Here is an 18,296-nt window from a genome sequence, read left to right on the forward strand (position 1 = left end):
GTGGCTTCCCGCCAGCGCACTACCAGTGCCTGGGGGACTCAGTTCTCTCCTTCCATGGTGTGGATTTGCCCGGGTGGAACTCAAGTTGTTAGCCTTAACGGCAAGCGCTTTTACCCTCTCAGCCATCTTGCCTGCCCTTTCTTGGAGCATAAAGACTCGTCTGAGATGCTGGTTGCGTATCCACCTGTTGACTCTGGTCACATGAACTACAGGATTAAAAAGAGGACGATCAGAAACATCCTTTCCCATGTAGATTCTTTTGCTACCATTTTTCAGGGTGCTCTAGTCTTCCCATTTTGTTTTGCCCCCGCCCACGTTTTCAATTGCTAGCATTCAGAGCTTAAGCGTTCATAGGAAGAGGTTAAACTAGAGGAGAGGAAAGGAAATAGGAACCTCTGTACTCTTCCTGGTATTTCACCCTGTGGCACTGCCTAGGAACACTTCCACGGCGCATGACCAAGCATTAATTTTTACTTATTATTATTAATTATCTCTCCCTTCTGGGATCTCACACGGGCCCTTTTGCCTTCACTGAATTCCCCACATCTTAACAATCGATGAGCAAGGGCCTTATTCCCGTCTTGACTTCGAGAAGAATCATCATCATTGTAACCATTGTGCCCAAGAACAAAGGAACATATGGATCAAAGCTTTAGAGTCTTCAGTCCCACTACCATCACATGACCACCCAGCTCAAAGGCAGCTACTGTCAACTGAAGCACTGGTGGGATCCGCAGCTTCTGGGCTTTTTAAAGGAGTTCCTATGGTTACCTAGAGACAGCACCCTCGCTGCATCATCGCATTGTTTGCGGCCGTGTTGCCAACATTCCTTCTGCGAGGCTGTATTTAGCCACTTCAAGCTGTAGCCCTTGGTGACAGCATCTCTCCTCTCACAGATCCTTTCGTCCCTCCTGCTCATCTATTTCCTTTTGGTTTCCCTTTCCGACCTAAGAATCAGCTTGCCTAATCAGATCGGAAAGTCCTACTGGTGTTGAATTAGAATAACGCTTAAACGTATTCATTAAAAAAAAACAAAAAACAAAACAGGTTGGGGATTTAGCTCAGTGGTAGAGCGCTTGAGGCCCTGAGTTCAGTCCCCAGCTCCGAAAAAAATAAAAAAATAAAAAAATAAAAAAATAAAATAAAAAAAACAACCCGTATTCATTAATCTGGGCAAACATTTTGAATGCCAATGTATCTTATGTAATAATGCAACCCGTATGTTTTCATTTGAAACTTTAGTTTCTATCCCCAAAGTATTTCTTTGTTCTTCATATCGTTCCTATTAGGTTCAGGCTCCTTTTTACCCTGTGCTGTGTTTTATTAACAGCTATTTCTATGACACTTCTTAATCTTCTGCTGTCTCTATATGATGACCCCGGCTTCCTCCCTTCCTTCCCTCCTTTCCCCTGTACAGTGCTGAGGGTGAACTGCAGAGTGCTGTGTATGGGAAGCATGTGCTTTGCCTCAGTGCTGGTGATTTTTTTTTTTTTTTTTTTTGGTTCTTTTTTTCGGAGCTGGGGACCGAACCCAGGGCCTTGCGCTTCCTAGGCAAGCGCTCTACCACTGAGCGAAATCCCCAACCCCAGTGCTGGTGATTTTAATATGATTGGACTAGGCTTCTTGGAGAGAGAGAGAGAGAGAGAGAGAGAGAGAGAGAGAGAGAGAGAGAGAGAGAGGAAGAAGGAGGAGGAGGAGGAGGAGGAGGAGGAGGAGGAGGAGGAGGAGGAGGAGGAGGAGGAGGAAAAAGAGGAGGAGGAGTTGGGAATGCTTTTATGGCTGCTTTTATATTTTAAAAAGGAGGGAATTTTGAATGTGATTAGCCAGAGGTCACAGGGCGGACAAAACTCGGAGTAAGTTCATCAAAGCCTTGCAGCTGTAAGCACTGATCAGGAACTAAAGGAACGGTTCTTTGAAGTTATAAGGAAGCTGTGAAGGTGGGAGGTCAGAGTGGTCCCCAAGGCCCTAAGACCGTTTATGAACTCTTCTATCCTTTCAAGTCTCCACGACTCCCCCAACCCTTCCAACACCCCCATCCCACCAATATCCCACTTCCCACCCCCATCCCTGTGCTTTTGCTTCGGGGATGTGAGTGCTGTCCAGTTGTGTCAAAGTGGAATTCACTCCACAAGAGCCCTCACCCCCCATCCCTCCCTCTCTCTTCAGTTTCTGATCCTGGAGAGTAAAACCTGGCCTTTGCACATTTCAAGCATACACTCTACCCCTGAGCCGCACCCTGACCCTTACCATTCATTCATTCATTCATTCATTCATTCACTCACTGTTCCAAACTGAGAGGAAGAGTTGCCAATGATTCTCTTGTATAAGTACTTTTTCAGATGGAGATCAAATGTCTCTTTTTGATGTCTACATTGGCATACAAAAGAAAACAGGCTTTAGTTATATACTTATCCACACTTGCGTGAGTGTGCACTCTTCCTGAGCCTCTCCACAGCACTGTCGTGAAAGTCCTGTTAGACATCTCTGTTTTACAAGTGGAAAAATGGGGCTCAGAAAGGGGAAGTGAATTGCCCAAGGTCACACAGCTGCAAGACCCCAATCTGAACCCACGTGTGTTGGTTTCTAGTGCACACATTACTACTTAGAGATTTACCTAGAATATTTCATGGCAGCAAGTGGGGGAAAGGCCGCAAACCTCCTCTCAGCGATTCTGACAGAGTCTTCCATTCTTACACTGCTTTGTATGGCAGCTATAGGAACTAGGTACTTTTTTTTTTTAAAGGATTTTATTTTATGTATATGAGTACACTGTCACTACCTTCATACACACCAGAATAGGACATCAGACCTCATTACTGATGGTTGGGAACCTCCATGTGGTTGCTGGGAATTGAACTCAGGACCTCTGGAGGGGCAGTCAGTGCTCTTAACCGCTGAGCCATCTCTCCAGCCCTTGATCCCTAACATAATTACTTTCTCATCAGAGAACAGATTTTTCACTCTGGAAGCTGTTTAGGATGAACTGCAATTTGTTTCGCTCAGAATATCGTCTGTGTGTGACCAGGCACTTTAATACTGCACTGTGGTGTGGGGCAGTTAGCTGACCGTGGTAGCCAGCTGCATGTTACCAGCAGCATCTTCAGAACGCACCACAGTTCCCGTAAGGCCATACTTTGCTTGGGCCATTACAAGTGGCTGTACCTGTAGAGAAGTTAGAATGGGCCGTTCCTGCCTAACACAGGATCCTGGGGTGAGCCATGCGGGTGCTGTTCGCCCCAAGTCACGGCTGAGGTTTCCTCAGGGCATCAGTGCTGAGGCCCCTCCTACTCGATTCTCCTTCCGCTTTCCCTCGGCCTCTGTTGTCCTTAGGGTGCTGCCTGTCTCTGCATGACTGGGGCTGGGTTCCCAGTGCATCCTTGCCTAAATTCTGAGGAGAGGCAGCTGGCATGTTATTTAAGTATAGTGAAGTTGAAGTTACACAGATCACTGGCAAAAGGTGAGTCACCGATCACACCTGTGCACAAAGAAGGCTAGAAAATGTCCCTGGCTTGGACATCCAGGAAAAAAGGGGGAACCGGATTTAGGTGGATAACTGGTACTTCACCGCAGTGAGCAGTGGAGAAACGAGAGGTATATTTCCCTCCCCCTCCCTTTGCTTCCTTCCCCACCCATCTTGTACAAACAAAAGCAGGTTCTCTATCACTGAAACATCAACCCGTAGCTAAAACGGTCCAGAGGGCGGTTTCTTTTCTTTTTTTTTTTTTTTTCTTTTTTTTTTTTCTTTTTTGGTTCTTTTTTTCGGAGCTGGGGCCCCGAACCCAGGGCCTTGCGCTTCCTAGGCAAGCGCTCTACCACTGAGCTAAATCCCCAACCCCTCTTTTCTTTCTTTTTAATTTTATTTTTTATTCAGTTATTAATTTTTTAATTGAGACAGGCGTTCACTATGTGGCTCTGACTGTCCTGCAACTCACTACACAGACCAGGCTGGCCTGAAACCCACCTGCCTTTGCCTACCACAGGCTGGTATTAAAGGCCTGCAGCCAACTACTGCAGAACTGATTTCTAATCCTGAAACTGTGCAGACGACACGGAGTAGCAGAAAGCCTGACAGTGTCTGGTTTCTCTTCTTCCTCTGCACTGTTTTTTTTAATCTTTGCAAGTAGATGCACTTACTACTGTCCACGTCCATGCACTTCTTCAGCTACAACCACACATTTTGTTATTTTCAGGCTCTCAATGTCATATATTCAATATTCAAAATATTCAAATTAATTTTTTTTTTTACTTTTCTTTAGGACTCACAGGCCATTTTGGGAGCCTGTGTTTACTTTTTAAAATAATTGGACACTTTCTCACTGCCGTTGATCCCTAACATAATTACTTTCTCATCAGAGAACAGATTTTTCACTATGGAAGCTGTTTAGGATGAACTGCAATTTGTTTCGCTCAGAATATCGTCTGTGTGTGATACAATCATGGCTCGAGTCCCGAGAGACCACATCAGGCCAATGCAGTCCCATGTGGAAGAGGTTCGTTGAGGATGACGGGACAGAAGGGGGTCGGGAGAGAGAGAACAAAGAGAAAAAGAGAAAGAGAAAGAGGAAGTGGGCAGGAAGGGTCTGCCTTTTATTTAAACTGTCCGGTGTAACTACTCCCAGGTGACGGTGGGAGCTGAAACAAATGCATGCTGTTGCCATGGCAACAGATGCACAGGTCCCGGTCACTGTTGGAGGTGAAAGTTCCTGATATCAACAGTCTGTATCAATGACTATACTAGGTTGGGCTGAAGAGAATCTATAGTGTATTGTCAATCCGGCTGCTTTCTGATAGTGTTGTTCAACTCTTTTCCCCCCGTCCTTTTTTGTGTGGGGAAGGGGTGCTCACTGTGTAGCACAGGATGGCATCACACATAATTTTCCAGCTTCCACCTCCTAGATGCTAGGATTACGGACTTCTGCCTTTGCAGTTGGCTAACTGCTCCTCTATGGTGACCTTTCCGGGGACCCTGTTTAGCCTTGAACTTGGTGCGGAATATCAAAATGAAAGGTTTAACCCAGAGTTTGCTTTTAGCCAACAGAATGTAAAAAATTAAAACACACCGTTCAGGTGATAATTGTGTGTAGGCAGTGAAATATGATAGAAAGTTAACATTCTGTGAACCTACTAATATTCTTGTACAAATTTGCATTCTGAGTTAATATCATCAGCATACCAAGACACTATGATTAGCCATTTTCCTCGACTGCTAAGCAAATTTATAAAGGACCAGTACCGTAAGGCAGATTTTTTTTTTTTTTTTTTTTTTTTTTTGGAGACAGTATCACCATGTAGTCTTGGTTGGGCTACAACTCACGGTTTAAACCGTGCTAGCCTTGAATTCATAGAGCTCTCTCTGCCTTCCTCTGCCTCCTGCGTGCCAAATAACCTGGAAAACAGAACTAGAACAAGATGGTTGTATGTCTATGATAATTTGTCTTTCTCCCACAGGCAGAGCTACCAGCACCTTCCTGTTCGACACCTTCTGATCTCAGCACTGACAGTAAATGCTAGTGCACCCTGACAACTTTCTCTCCACTCTGCATGGTGCCCCTAGGGGAAATCATTCATCTTTCCTAGAACCAGCCTCCTTGTGTTATAGAGATTTTCATTCAGTCCTCTTCCAGCTGAGGCTTTGTCCAGCATGTTTTTCCATACTTTTCTAGATGTCCTAGACATAGATGCTTTCTCTCTGACCATTTCAGTGGCCTTTCCCTGGCTCTTTGAAGTCCGCCATCTTTCCTGGGTTACATTGTGCACTCCACATGATATGATGTTATACTTGTTGCTACTCATGTTATTATGTCTGTGGAGAACTGCATGCATGATTCTGGAAGGCAATAAGTGTGCTTTAAAAACCCCAGACTTAGCCCAACCCAATCTCCAAAAAGACCTGGAGACGCTGGGACTTTAGACAGTGTCATTCAAAAGGCCGATGGAGGGATCTGATTCCCTTCCCTTTCACTGCAAACAGCTGTTGCTTGTTCCCAAGACAGAGTCCTGGCACAGCTCTTGGACACACAGAGTGTGACCTTTTCTTCTTTCTTAGAGAGAAACTTGTCAGACCATCAGAGGGCGTTCTGGGAGAGATTGGCAGTCCTCTTTCCCAGAGAGCTGACAGTGGGATGCTTGCTAGCCATAGTTCTGGACAGTACAGAATGGTTTCCATTGTTTCTTTTTGGTGATATGCATTTTGCTTGTCTTTTTAGAGACTGTGTGTGTTAGGACATACTTTTGGAGAATGGTCTCCAGACACCTTGAATCTCCTTTCCTTGTCCATGATTAATTTTATCTAAGGATCAGTGCTATTCAACACGTGATCACATAAATCCACCATCAAACTATGCTCAATCTGGATGTTTTAACAATCGCTTTAGTACAGAAACACACAAAATGGGTATAAAATAGTTTTTATGTCATAGAAGCAAATCAAATCGAAAAAGTCAGGAATTCGTTGCACTTACTAATAGTAATCATGACTCAACAAACTGTAACCCAACAATCATATTTATGTTAAATTCTCAATCCACAATACATCAACACAATAAACTTATAACCAATTGATAAGGATATAAGCCTCCCACCTAGATAAGATAAATTTGCCTACAGAAATCCATCCTAACTACCTTGGCAATTCAAGACCGACCTGATCTGGTTCATCTTTCTCCATCTCCATCTTGATTCCCTTCCTTTTCCCTCTCTCCCTCCTTACAAAAACTTTGTCCCCACCATATTTTTATTACTGTCCAATCATGGCTTGATCTAACTGGTGCCAGCCCTCACCTGCATATGAACATCAACCTACAGTCATGTGCTTGCCTAGCATGCACAAATCTCTGGGCTCAATCCCCAATGCCGTACACATACAAATTAATAAAGTTGACTGCTGTACTAGAATGAGTAAGAACTCTAGAAAATCACACCTAATCCAGAGAGAGGCAACCAACAGCCGGCCAGCTGTACCATGTGGAAAGACAGAAGGGTTGGTGGATCTTCTGATTTTCTTTCAAGAACTTTGGGGGTTTTGTATGAAATTATCCCATCTTAAAATGCTGACAGCTTATTCAAATTGGAGGGAAGGAGAAGGAAGAAGAGAAGGAAACAGAGGGCAGGGAAGAAGGGATCAAGGAAGAGAGGAGAGAGAAGGGGGAGGGAAAGGGGAGAGACACAGAGACAAAGACAGGGAGAATATGCTCTTTGAAGTTGAAGGAGAATAAAACACATCCCAATAGCTACCTGTTAGTGACTCTTGCGTTATACAAAATTTTCAGTTTCTCCTTTCAACCATTCAATAATGAACTTAACTCCAGGTGGCTGTGATCAGGATGTAAAGTGAATAAAAATAAATAAATAAATAAATAAATAAATAAATAGGGGGGAAAACCCTTCATTTAAGTCGGTCATGGTGGAGCACCTATAAACCCAGAATTTGGAAGTCTGAGGCATGGTGGTCTTGAGAAAATGACAGTCTCAAGCACACAAAACAGACAGACCACACACACACACACACACACACACACACACGCACACACACACACACAAATAAAAGAATGAAATAAAAGAAATCGCAGAATTTCCATCGTTTTACGACCTTATTTTTAATTAAAGACGATTGTTACAACATATTTTTAAAAACCACGTTTTAAATTTAATTACAAAGGAGATGAAGGCCCAAGTACTGAGAGACATGTTTGCATTTTAGCTGATTTTTTAAAAAGAGTGATCACAATTTACAGGCCTGGAGTTTTTGTTTGTACTTGAAGATCTGGAGGGCACTACACTTCTAAAATTCACTTCTGATTTTACGTAGTTAAACTTTCAGGACAGTAGGCTCAAAATTCACCTCAAAATTAGTAGTAAAGGGACTGAGAAACAATTGTCCTGATAATCCAGTCTTAGATTTATTTATTTATTTAACCTACAAGGCTTTAATCTACATAGAAGGTGTGATGCCAAGTCACACTCAGAGTTCATTACAATCCAGAAAGGAGGGAGGATGGGTATTCATTTTCTCAAGCTGAAAACCCGAGATTTCGAACCATTCAACATGACTCAGGTTCTTACGCACAGTTCATTTAAAAATGTGGTGATATACATTGTATCCCACTTCCTAGGAGAAATTCGCACCTCTTTAGTCTTCTCATTCCCGCTATTCAGCTTCTTTTTGCATAATATATATCTGTTTCCAGTATTTCTTCTGCTCCTTAAGGCAAAATTGAGATGCCGCAAAAAAAAGCTCTCCTGCTGACTCAGATTCTTCTCACCCTGACCTGCTGCCCTATTTTGGAATCCCGACTAGCCTACCCTCCATCCCAGTTCCTAGTCTAAAATGCCCTACGCCTTCCGCCCCGGCTGCGCTGTCCTCTGCTCCGCAGCACCTGCCCCTAGTGCTCCTGCCAGCCCGCAGCCTCAGCCATTCCAGAAATTGACAAAGAAGTTGCAAAGGGAGTGCCACTTCTCAGTGCAGTAGGTCTCAGTGAGCTCGGCATTCTGGTCCAGCCCGTTGGGCTGGAGTCCGACCGCCTCAGGAGTCTCCGGAACCGGGTCTGAGCCCGCCTTCCTCCCGCCTGAGTTGGACTTCACCAGCAAGGGCTTCTTTTCGGGCTGGGAGCTCGGGGACCGCACCGACTGTCGCGGTCGAGCCCGGCTCCGCACCCTGGGCCGGGGCTCCTCGCTAGGACGTGCGGGCAGGCTGGAGTGCGCGGGCGGGTGTAGCTCAGCGCTGGCCGTCTTGTGGGCGCACAGGCGCGGCGGCAGCGGCGCGGTGTCCAGGCAGGGCCGCGGTCTCCTGCGCAGCGCGCCCAGCAGCCGTTTCCAGTAGTGCGCGCTCCGGGAGCCGGTGGCCGCGCAGCGCTCTGGATACCCGCGGTAGGTGCAGTGCAGGCTCGCCCCGCCCGGGACCTGGCAGCGCAGGGCCAGCTCTCCGCCCGTCGGCGTCCCCGGGGCGGGCACCAGGAGCTGCCAGCTGCACGCGTGCTGCTCTGGGCTCACGAAGCGACCCAAGGAGCCGTCTCTGGGGCCGGAGGCCCGGGCCACTTCCCTGCCAGCCGCCCCCTTGTCCCTCCCGGCGGCCGAGAGGAAGCAGCCTCCCAGCAGCAGTAGCAGCGACAGCGGCGAGAGCGACGCCCGCGGCCTGGGAGGACTCACGCCCGCGTTGGCCATGCCACTCCTCTGGGATTCCTGGAGCCTCAGCGCAGGTAGCACGCGGTGAGGAGCATCCTCGGATCTGCGAATGAAGGCTCCAGATGAATCCCGCTCAGCCCTCTCCCTGGACACAGGAACCTGCCAACTCCCCTGACCCGATTTTCCCCGAAGCAAGTGTTCTGCTAGCAGCGAAGAGCCCCTCTAAAGAGCTGCCTTTCCTAAGGGAACAACTTAATGTTTAAGGAATCGGTTTAAAACTTTCACTAAGATAGAAAAATGAAGCTTAATGATCGCCCTCCCAACCCTACCACCAAACTGTCTACAAAATCATTTCAGGTTAATCGGATACCTGTGCTTTTCGCTTACCGAATTCCAGAAGAGGTGGAGATAGAGCGAATGACTGCATAAGGGATTAGTCTGCTTTATACGGCTGTCTGTGAATTAACCTGTTATCAATGGGACAGAAGGGGCCTCCCCCTTCATGCCCCTCCCAGACTTCTCTCACACTAGGTTTCACCCGCTGCTAACACACACAGAAGATACAACGGCGAGCAGACTCACTCCGCCGCAGATATATAATAGAAACAGCCATGTAACATGAAATATAAAATGCTGAATTTGCTTCCACCGCTGAAAATAAGGCAAATGTTAACACAACTTTCTTTCCTTTTGAAACTTGTACATATTTATCTGGTCTATATAGTTAAAAAAAAAGATAAAATGAAACAATATTCAGAACCAGATGCTATTCGCAGTTTTCTTTTTTCTTTTTGCATCGCACGTTATTTCTTGTATGTGTGTACCCCAGGGATCCAACTCGTTTGTAGGGCCCAGTGGGGTGGCAATCACCTTTGCCTATGGAGTCGTCTCAAAAGTCCCACTATTTTCAGTCTATTTTTCTTATCACTCAGTTCTGTATTTTCATCAGTACACCTAAGCGGGGGCATTCTGGTTTTTTAACTATTTGGGATATGGTAAATTAGTTCTAAATATCTTTCAAAACTCAAAGGTCCTAAAAGAACTAATTGCTTTGTGGTTGGAAAGTAATACAAATCCAAGTGGCATAATTAAGCACTAACCCGTTCTTCGCCTGCCTCTTCAGGAGAGGGGTAGACTTTGGGTCGAGTTAGTTTTGCTGTGTGTTTATTTTTCTTTGCAAGTTTTTTATAATAACATTTATAAAATTAAAAAAGAATTTTGTTTACTCTTATTGTTGTGTGTGTGTGCTTGAATGCTACAGCGCATTTGAGGAAGCCAAAAGACAAGTTTCAGGAATCTGCTATCTCCTCCCACCTTGTTGGTCTCAAGAATTGAAGGATTCAACTCAGATGACCAGGCTGAGCAGCAAGTCTCTTTAATTTGCTGGGCCATAAGACGCCCTTTTTTTTAAAACAGGGTCTCTCCTGCCTTGAGTTCATTGTGGATCTGACTGTGACCTTGACCTTGTATTTTAAGCAAAGTTACTTTTAAACTTTGAGATTTTTATATTCATCTCACCTTTAGCTCCATAGTATATGTGGTCTTTTTTTTTTTTTTTTTTACTTTAAGAGTTTATTGCCAAGAGGCTGGGGAGACCCATGTGAGGGTAGGAAAAGAGGAATGGCATCACAAAGTTGTCCTGTGATCTCCATTCAGGCGCATACAAGTAATACACACAGTAATAATAAAAAGTTATTTTGATAAAGCTCTTATTTCTCCAGGGAATGGGGATGTTTCTCACTGGTAGAGGACTTGCTTAGTGTGTTCAAGGTCTTTGACTTCTCAGTACTGAGTTTCCTTATCTAATTTTGGTATGTGACCTTAAAGATGTGCACCACCTTGCCTGGCTATATGAGTTTTTTTTTTTTTTTTTTCTCAGTATTTTTTTCATCTTTATTAACTTGAGTATTTCTTATTTACATTTCAAGAGTTTTTTTTTTTAAAGATTTATTTATTCATTTATAAGTACACTGTAGCTGTCTTCAGATACACCAGAAGAGGGCATCAGATCCCATTACAGATGGTTGTGAGCCACCATGTGGTTGCTGGGAATTGAACTCAGGACCTCTGGAAGAGCAGTAGGGTGCTCTTAACCGCTGAGCCATCTCTCCAGCCCAAGAGTTTTTTTTTTAATCCCCCACTGTTCCACATTCCATACCTCCTCCCCGCAACCCCCACCACAGTCAGAATGTCCCCACCCCATCAGACCTCTAAACTTCCTGGGGCCCCCAGTCTCTTGAGGGTTAGGTGCATCTTCTCTGACTGAGCCCAGACCCGGGAGTCCTCTGGTGTATATGTGTTGGAGGCCTCATCTCAGCTGCCTGGTTGGTGATCCAGTGTCTGCGAGATCTCAGGGGTTAATTGAGATTGCTGGTCCTCCTACAGGGCTGCCATCCTCCTCAGCTTCCTCCAGCTTTTCCCTAATACAACCAGAGGGGTCAGCAGCTTCTGTTTTGGTTGGGTGCATCTGCATCTGACTCTTTCAGCTGCATGTTGGGTCTTTTGGGGAGCAGGCATGGTAGGCACCTTTTTGTGAATATCCCATAGACATGACAGAATGGATACAGAAAATGTGGTTCATTTACACAATGGAATATTACTCAGCTATTAAGAACGAGGACATCCTGAGTTTTGCAGGCAAATGGATGGAACTAGAAAATATCATCCTGAGTGAGGTAACTCAGACCCAAAAGGATGTGCACAGTACGTTCTCAGTAATAAGTGGATATTAGCCAAAAAAAGTACAGAATACTCAAGATACAGTTTACAGAATTCAAAGTCAACAAGCTGAAGGGCCCAAGTTAGGACACCTCAGTCTCACTTGGGAGGGAGAAGAAAGCATAAAGGGGGACAAGAAAGGGAAAGGGAGTTGGGGGAGGGGGGAGGAGAACATGATCTGGTATTGGGTGGGGGAAAAGGACTGAAGGCCAGCAGAAAGAATGGAAACAGGCGACCTTGGGAGGTAGGAGGTTGGAAGGACCCTCCAGAATGTACCAGAGACCTGGGAGGTGAGACCCTCAGGACTCAAAGCGGGGAACTCTAGATGAAATGCCCTATGGTGGGGACAGGGAACTTGTTGAGCCCACCTCCAGCAGAAAGACAGGGCATCAACTGAGGGATGGGGTTGTCAACCCACAATCAAAGCTCGACTCATAATTCTTCCTGTCTGAAAGAAATGCAGGGATGGAAATGGAGAAGAGTCTAAGGAAAAGAAGGTCCAGCAACAGGCCCAAAGTGGGATCCAGCTCAAGGTCCCAAGACCTGACACCAAAAAAATTTTTTAACGATTTATTTATTTTATGTATAAGTACAGTGTTGTTGTCTTTAGACACACCAGAAGAGGGCACAACTATTACAGATGGTTGAGCCAACATGTGGCTGTTGGGAATTGAACTCAGGATCTCTGGAAGAGTAGTCAGTGCTCTTAACCACTAAGCCATCTCTCCACCCCCCATAAGTTAAAATTTTAATAAAACCCCCATAAGTTAAATTTTTAATAAAAACAAATTGGTACCTATGGCACTAAAACACTTAACATGAAAACAGGAACTCTAACAAGAGTTTCATAATTATCAGTAGATAATTAATACGTTTCACAGATGGAAATTTCTAATTTTCTTTCTCAGACTACCCCCCACCCCAACCCCCAGTGCGGCCCTATCAGATTTTTCAGCTGAAGACTGACATCTTGTGGCCTTATGCTCTAATTACATTAAAATTATGAGCTAGATCCACAGACTTGAGTTTTGATGTCAGAGACATCAAGAAGAAAAAGGGAAGGGCACACAGAAAAAGCAAGATAAGTTCAAAAGCATGATGAATGAGGCGGAACAGGGAGAGCCTGGTGGCTCACGCCTGTTAATTCCAGCACTCTAAATGCTGAGGCAGGGGGCTGGAGAGATGACTTAGCGGTTAAGAGCACTGACTGCTCTTCCAGAGGTCCTGAGTTCAATTCCCAGCAACCACATGGTGGCTCACAACCATCTGTAAGAGATCCGATGCCCTCTTCTGGTGTATCTGAAGACAGCTACAGTGTACTTATATATAATAAATGAATAAATCTAAAAATAAATAAATAAATAAATAAATAAATAAATAAATAAATAAATGCTTAGGCAGGAGAAGCACACACTCAAGGCTAGACAGGGCAGCATAGTGAAGGCCAGGCCAGCAACACTGTATCAAAAACAAGATACAAACCACAACAAAACTTAGCATTTTAGGGGCTGGAGTGAAAAGTGCTTACTGCTCTAGCAGAGGACCAGCAGCCTCTAGAGGCTCCAGAGGTTCCTAGCAGCCATATCAGGTAGCTCACACCCACACCTATTACTCCAGTTCTAGGGGACCCACCACCCTCTTCCTTTGTGCTCACACGTACCTACTGCCACATAAATCCATACACATGACTAAAAATAAAATCTTTCCAAGGGAGGCCCAATCTCAGCAGCCCTGGGATCTTGTGAATAACCAACTCTCCCTCCTCTGGGACTACAGTTCAAGTGTTCTGGGTCCTAGTTGGCCAAACCTGCTGCTGGGAGGTATGGTTTGTGGAATTTTCTCTCACCATTGTTTTCTATTCTGTAGCTCTTCCAGAGTGTGTTCTTGAATGTTTGAGTTTCATGTGTGAACACAGTGGGTTTATTACTCCCATCCGTTAATGTCCTCCCACCCTCTGTTTCCTTCTTAGCCCTGACCTTCCTCTCTCTCCTCCCAAGTGCATTCTAACTGCCTCTTAAGAAGAAAGAGGTTGTAGGCTTGGAGGTGGGGCAGAGCCTTTGAGTCCTTGGAGAACTGTCTTCAGTCCAGCAGTTCCCGCTAACTTACTGCTGTCCTTTCTAGTATCTGAAGGCAAGGGTGGAGGTATCGGGTCTGGCCAGACCCAAGTACCTTAGCACTGCATGGCCGAATGGAGGGGCATCTACAGCCCTTACTAACCACAAACCCTCCAACCCACCATCACAGATCCCAAGCACAATCCTGGGAACTTCGCAAGCACTTGAGCCTAGCTAAGGCTTTGGCTCCATGGTCCTGAGAAGTCTTGCAGCACAGAGCCCACTGGCCCCAAGATCCTCAAGAGGTGACTCTGACTCCCAGGACTAAGGGGAGCAAGGAAGAGAAAGTGTTTCTTCAGCCACCATCTTTAAACTGGGATATCCATGGATCCTCAATAAATGTGTAGGTCTAGTAGTACCATGCTTTTAAAAGTCAGTGCACCATAGAATTATACATATACTTCATTAAAGAACATCAACCTAGAAGCTGGTGGGATGGGGCATCATAAGAGCTATATGCACTAGATTCCTTTTCAATCCCCGCATGTGTAACTTAGACATGGTTATGCTGTCAAAAATTGTGAACTAGTATTAGTTTCCCTACTTCACAGCTGAGGAGTTAAGATTCAGAAATTAAGTAACTAGCTCAAGGTTAATAAAGAGATTAATCCAAAATGGAGTTTTAGCTCAGAGTCGCCCATGTGCCTAGCATGAGTCAGTCTCTGGATTCACCACCTCAATGAGTAGTGTTGAGCGCTTACGTGACAGCCATTTGGTTCAGTGGTATGCATTCCCATCCAGTCCCTACCAACGCCATTATTTCATTCACTTCCCACATAGAGAAATGAGGCTTAGTGAGATTATAAAACTTCTTTGGACACGTAGCTGTTATGGGAAAGGACTTAAAAATAAGCCAGTTCAGCCATGTGGTGGTGGTGGTTCACCACACTTTTAAATCTCAGCACACAGGAGGCAGAGGCAGGAGATGGGTCTCTGAGTTCAAGGCCAGCTTGGTCTACAGAGGTAGTGCCAGGACAGCCAGGGTTACACAGAGTAACTCTGTCTTTAAAAAAGCAGAAACCAAACCAAACTAAACAAACAAAAAAAATGAGGTAAAAGTCGTCCTACAGGAGTATGGTTGACCATTTGACAATGACCTCATCCTTAAGGGTAGAGACTCAGTAGTTAAGAGCACATATTACTCTTCCAGAGTAACTGAGTTCGATTCTCAGGAGGCTCACAACCATCTGTAACCTTAGCCTGGCCTCCGTAGGCACAGGCCACACACACACACAATTTCAATTACCTTTGGGGGGAAAAAACAAGTTGAGTTGATAATAACAGTCCTTTCCTCACTTCAAAGTTTTAGACTATGGAGCTATATATTTTGATATTAGAGAAAAAAAAGTATAGACAATGAAAATTGGATCATTTCACTCTCTTGCTCAAAACACTCTGTTCTATACCTCGTATAAAATCCAAATCCCTTACTTCTAAGCCCCTTTTACTCCTCCCATCAAATGGACGGGTCTTAAGTGCACCTGCTATCTAGAGGGCTCCCAGGATCTCTGCATGGATAGCACCTCTTGTCGTGTACTTAGCAGCTTAAACATCTTGTTTCTTTCCGAGCCGCCTGGTTCAGACAGGTCTTTGTCACCTTCTTTTTCCAGTATTCTCATTTATATATCAGGAAAGCCTTTCTGCATTTATGTTTTCTTTCCTTTCAAAACCTTTTTTTACATTTATATGAGATTTTGCCTGTACGTATAACATGTGTACCACATGTCAGCTTTGGTGCAGGAAGTCGGGAGGCATCAGATCTCCTGGACCTGTAAGTCACCTGTGCAGTACTCTAGCAGACACTTGCTTCATTTCCTCCTATACGCATCTGTTTTACAGTTCATCACGTTCTTGTGAACTTTCCTGGATTCATGACATACTCCCCCCCCCACTTCCCACCCCGCCCCAGTCTTTTACAGTGCTTCTCTTCTTACAGATGACAAGCAGACTCAAGAATTGAGACATAACTTCTAAATCAGTAACAAGAAGCTAGTGGGCATGTTTTATAAGGAAGGGCGACAGGACATGCGCCTTTTGATGATTAATCTGTCAGTGGCCTATAAACTGGTCTTGCTGAAACTAGAGAAATACTAGTTTGACTACTAGGATAAAAACACATTTTAAGGTGTTACGAGGCCACGGTAGTTTACAGAGGAGTGTTTAGCAGTGGGGGGACGGAAGGAGGAAAAGATAGGATAAGGGTGATAGTCCTACGTAAAATTATGGGCAGTCCCTTCAGCATTTATGCAGAACGTCTAGTAAATAATGGTATACAGTTGAGCCTCCTCCCACGTCCCCTTCCTCGCGGAACCAATGCAAATTCTTGGCCTGGATTATCTCTTTGTAGCCTACACTGACCCCCGAGTTCACAATCTGCTGCCTCAGCCTCCCAGGCGCTAGGATTATAGGCACGCATCACCCTACCCAGCCCTCTGCCGCTTTTCCTTCTTGACTTCATCCCGCCCACAGCACCGCGACCTGGGCGGGAGTCTCCTTTCTCCAGTTTGTTCCTGTTTGGAAGCAGCCTAGCTGGGTAGTAGGTCAGGATGAAAAGCACTTAAAAACCGAGGTTTGGAATTTTCAGAACTTTGGCTAGGTAATCTTCATCCTTCTCTGGAAGATAAAGACCTCTTTCCAACTCTCCTCTTAATCTTAAAGACTAGGAGGTCTGTCCGGATTCGCACCAACAAAAAGCTCCAGGAGCCCCAGGGCGCTCTGACACTCAGCTCCAGACTCACGGCTCGCGGAGCCACGTGCTGGTGGCGTCACTTCCGGCGTGCCGACGCTAAGTCCGGCGTGCCGGCGTCTGCGTCAGCAGAGAGCGGGGCTGGGGGCACCCGGTTTGAAGTGGTGCGGGTCAGAACGGCGCCGCCTCCGCCCGTGTGTGGGACCCTGGTGGCGACAGAGACGAGCTCCGGTGGCCGGCCCATGTCCGAAGGCCTGTGCCGGCCGCTACACGCCGCGCCGCCTCCTGCCCTGCGCCCGGCGGCCTGGGCCTGCGCCGCTCTGCTCGGGAAACGAGCGCTGGAGCGGCGTGGCGTGTAGGTCCCCGGGAGTTCCGAACCGCCGGCGCCGGCCATGGCGGTCTCCAGGTGAGTGTCGCCGCCTGCCAACTAACGGGGAGCTCGCGCGGGCTAGGCTGTCCGCTCCCGGCGTGACGGTGCGGGGCGGGAGCGCTGCTTCTCGCCCAGACTTTGAGGCTTCCCTCGGCTTGCTGGCGCTTTGAGCTCGGGTTACCCGGAGAAATGGGCTCAAGAAGGGCTTTTTCCTCGTTAAATATGACTCGGCGCGTTCGATCTGGCTTTTTTTCTTTTTTCTTCACCACGTCGCTCTTTGGTTTCTCTTCCCTCTTTGAATTCTAGGCGAGTTTCTTTTCTTTTTCTTTCGTAGTATCAAAGTCTGTTCCCTAACCACCATTTCACGGCAAAACTTGGTGGTAACTGTCGATGGAGGCGGCCGTTGAAATATTGTTATCTAAGAGACCATCTGGTTATGCTAAATTTAAAAAATTTACAAAGTAAGGGGTATAGTTTTTCTCACTTTTTTCTTAAGGTCTAATTCCTCCTTTTTGTTCAGTAGTAAGTATTCTGTCCATCAGCGTGTGATCTTAAGCAGATGGCTATTTTAGCATCTTTTCCCAAGCGATATCATCGATCTTATTGTAAAATTATGTCCACTGTGGAAAAGTGTGAGAAAAATTGTAGAAAAACGTACAAGCGTTTAACTTGTATAGCTTCTGATGATAAAATGGGTTGGAAACTTGGAAATGATTTTGGTGTCCCGATGACGTTTAAGTAGGGGATGGTCTCTCGGTGGTTAGTCACGAAGAGTTACCAAGTCCTTTAGGGATGAAGAGTTAACTTAATGAGAATTGAGTCCTTTCACTAAATGGACTGAAGGAGATAAATGATGAAATAAACACCTTTCGCTCATTTTTCGAAATTAGTTGAATACATTCCTTTCAGCACACCGTGTGCTGAAGTTTTTTCTTTTTTTTTTTTTTTTTTTTCTTTTTTTGGAGCTGGGGACCGAACCCAGGGCCTTGCGCTTCCTAGGTAAGCGCTCTACCACTGAGCTAAATCCCCAGCCCCGAAGTTTTTTCTTATAAGGAGAGACTAACTAACCTGTTCGTCACAGACTCCCTAGGTAACTGATGAAATAGTGTGTGGGAGAGAAGCCCATGGGAGTTGAGTGAAGGGAGTTGCTAGGTGCTGGTAGTAGGGACACCTGATTTTTATTTTATCAGCAGCCTCATCCACTCAGTGGGAGAAAGAATTTTATTTCAGCATTTATGAAACTGTTTTAAGAGAATACTAGTGGCATTTCTTATTCCTACAAGTACAG

At 45.5% G+C, this 18,296-nt stretch overlaps 2 protein-coding genes and 1 long non-coding RNA gene across 3 annotated transcripts in view; 2 read left to right on the top strand and 1 right to left on the bottom strand.

The window, feature by feature from the left end:
• Positions 1 to 2,515: 2,515 nt before the first annotated feature.
• Positions 2,516 to 5,701, top strand: LOC120100026 (uncharacterized). Its single transcript, XR_005499664.2, has 3 exons — positions 2,516 to 3,457; positions 4,354 to 4,490; positions 5,449 to 5,701. It is a non-coding gene; the product is annotated as an uncharacterized LOC120100026 (long non-coding RNA).
• Positions 5,702 to 7,574: 1,873 nt separating this feature from the next.
• Fgfbp3 (fibroblast growth factor binding protein 3) lies at positions 7,575 to 9,580 on the bottom strand. Its single transcript, NM_001109165.1, has 2 exons — positions 9,508 to 9,580; positions 7,575 to 9,223 (listed from the first exon to the last, which is right to left on the bottom strand). The coding sequence occupies exon 2, from the start codon at positions 9,157 to 9,159 to the stop codon at positions 8,407 to 8,409; it is 753 nt and encodes a 250-aa protein (NP_001102635.1). The 5' UTR covers positions 9,160 to 9,223; positions 9,508 to 9,580; the 3' UTR covers positions 7,575 to 8,406.
• A 7,153-nt stretch (positions 9,581 to 16,733) lies between these two features.
• Btaf1 (B-TFIID TATA-box binding protein associated factor 1) overlaps positions 16,734 to 18,296 on the top strand; it is a 90,730-nt gene continuing 89,167 nt past the window's right edge. Inside the window, exon 1 of the mRNA XM_006231332.5 lies at positions 16,734 to 17,044. Within this exon, the coding sequence (XP_006231394.1) occupies positions 17,031 to 17,044 (14 nt within the window). The 5' untranslated portion in view covers positions 16,734 to 17,030. The remainder of the gene's footprint in view (positions 17,045 to 18,296) is intronic.

Source organism: Rattus norvegicus, chromosome 1 (assembly GCF_036323735.1).
Source record: "Rattus norvegicus strain BN/NHsdMcwi chromosome 1, GRCr8, whole genome shotgun sequence".
Lineage (NCBI taxonomy): Eukaryota > Metazoa > Chordata > Mammalia > Rodentia > Muridae > Rattus > Rattus norvegicus.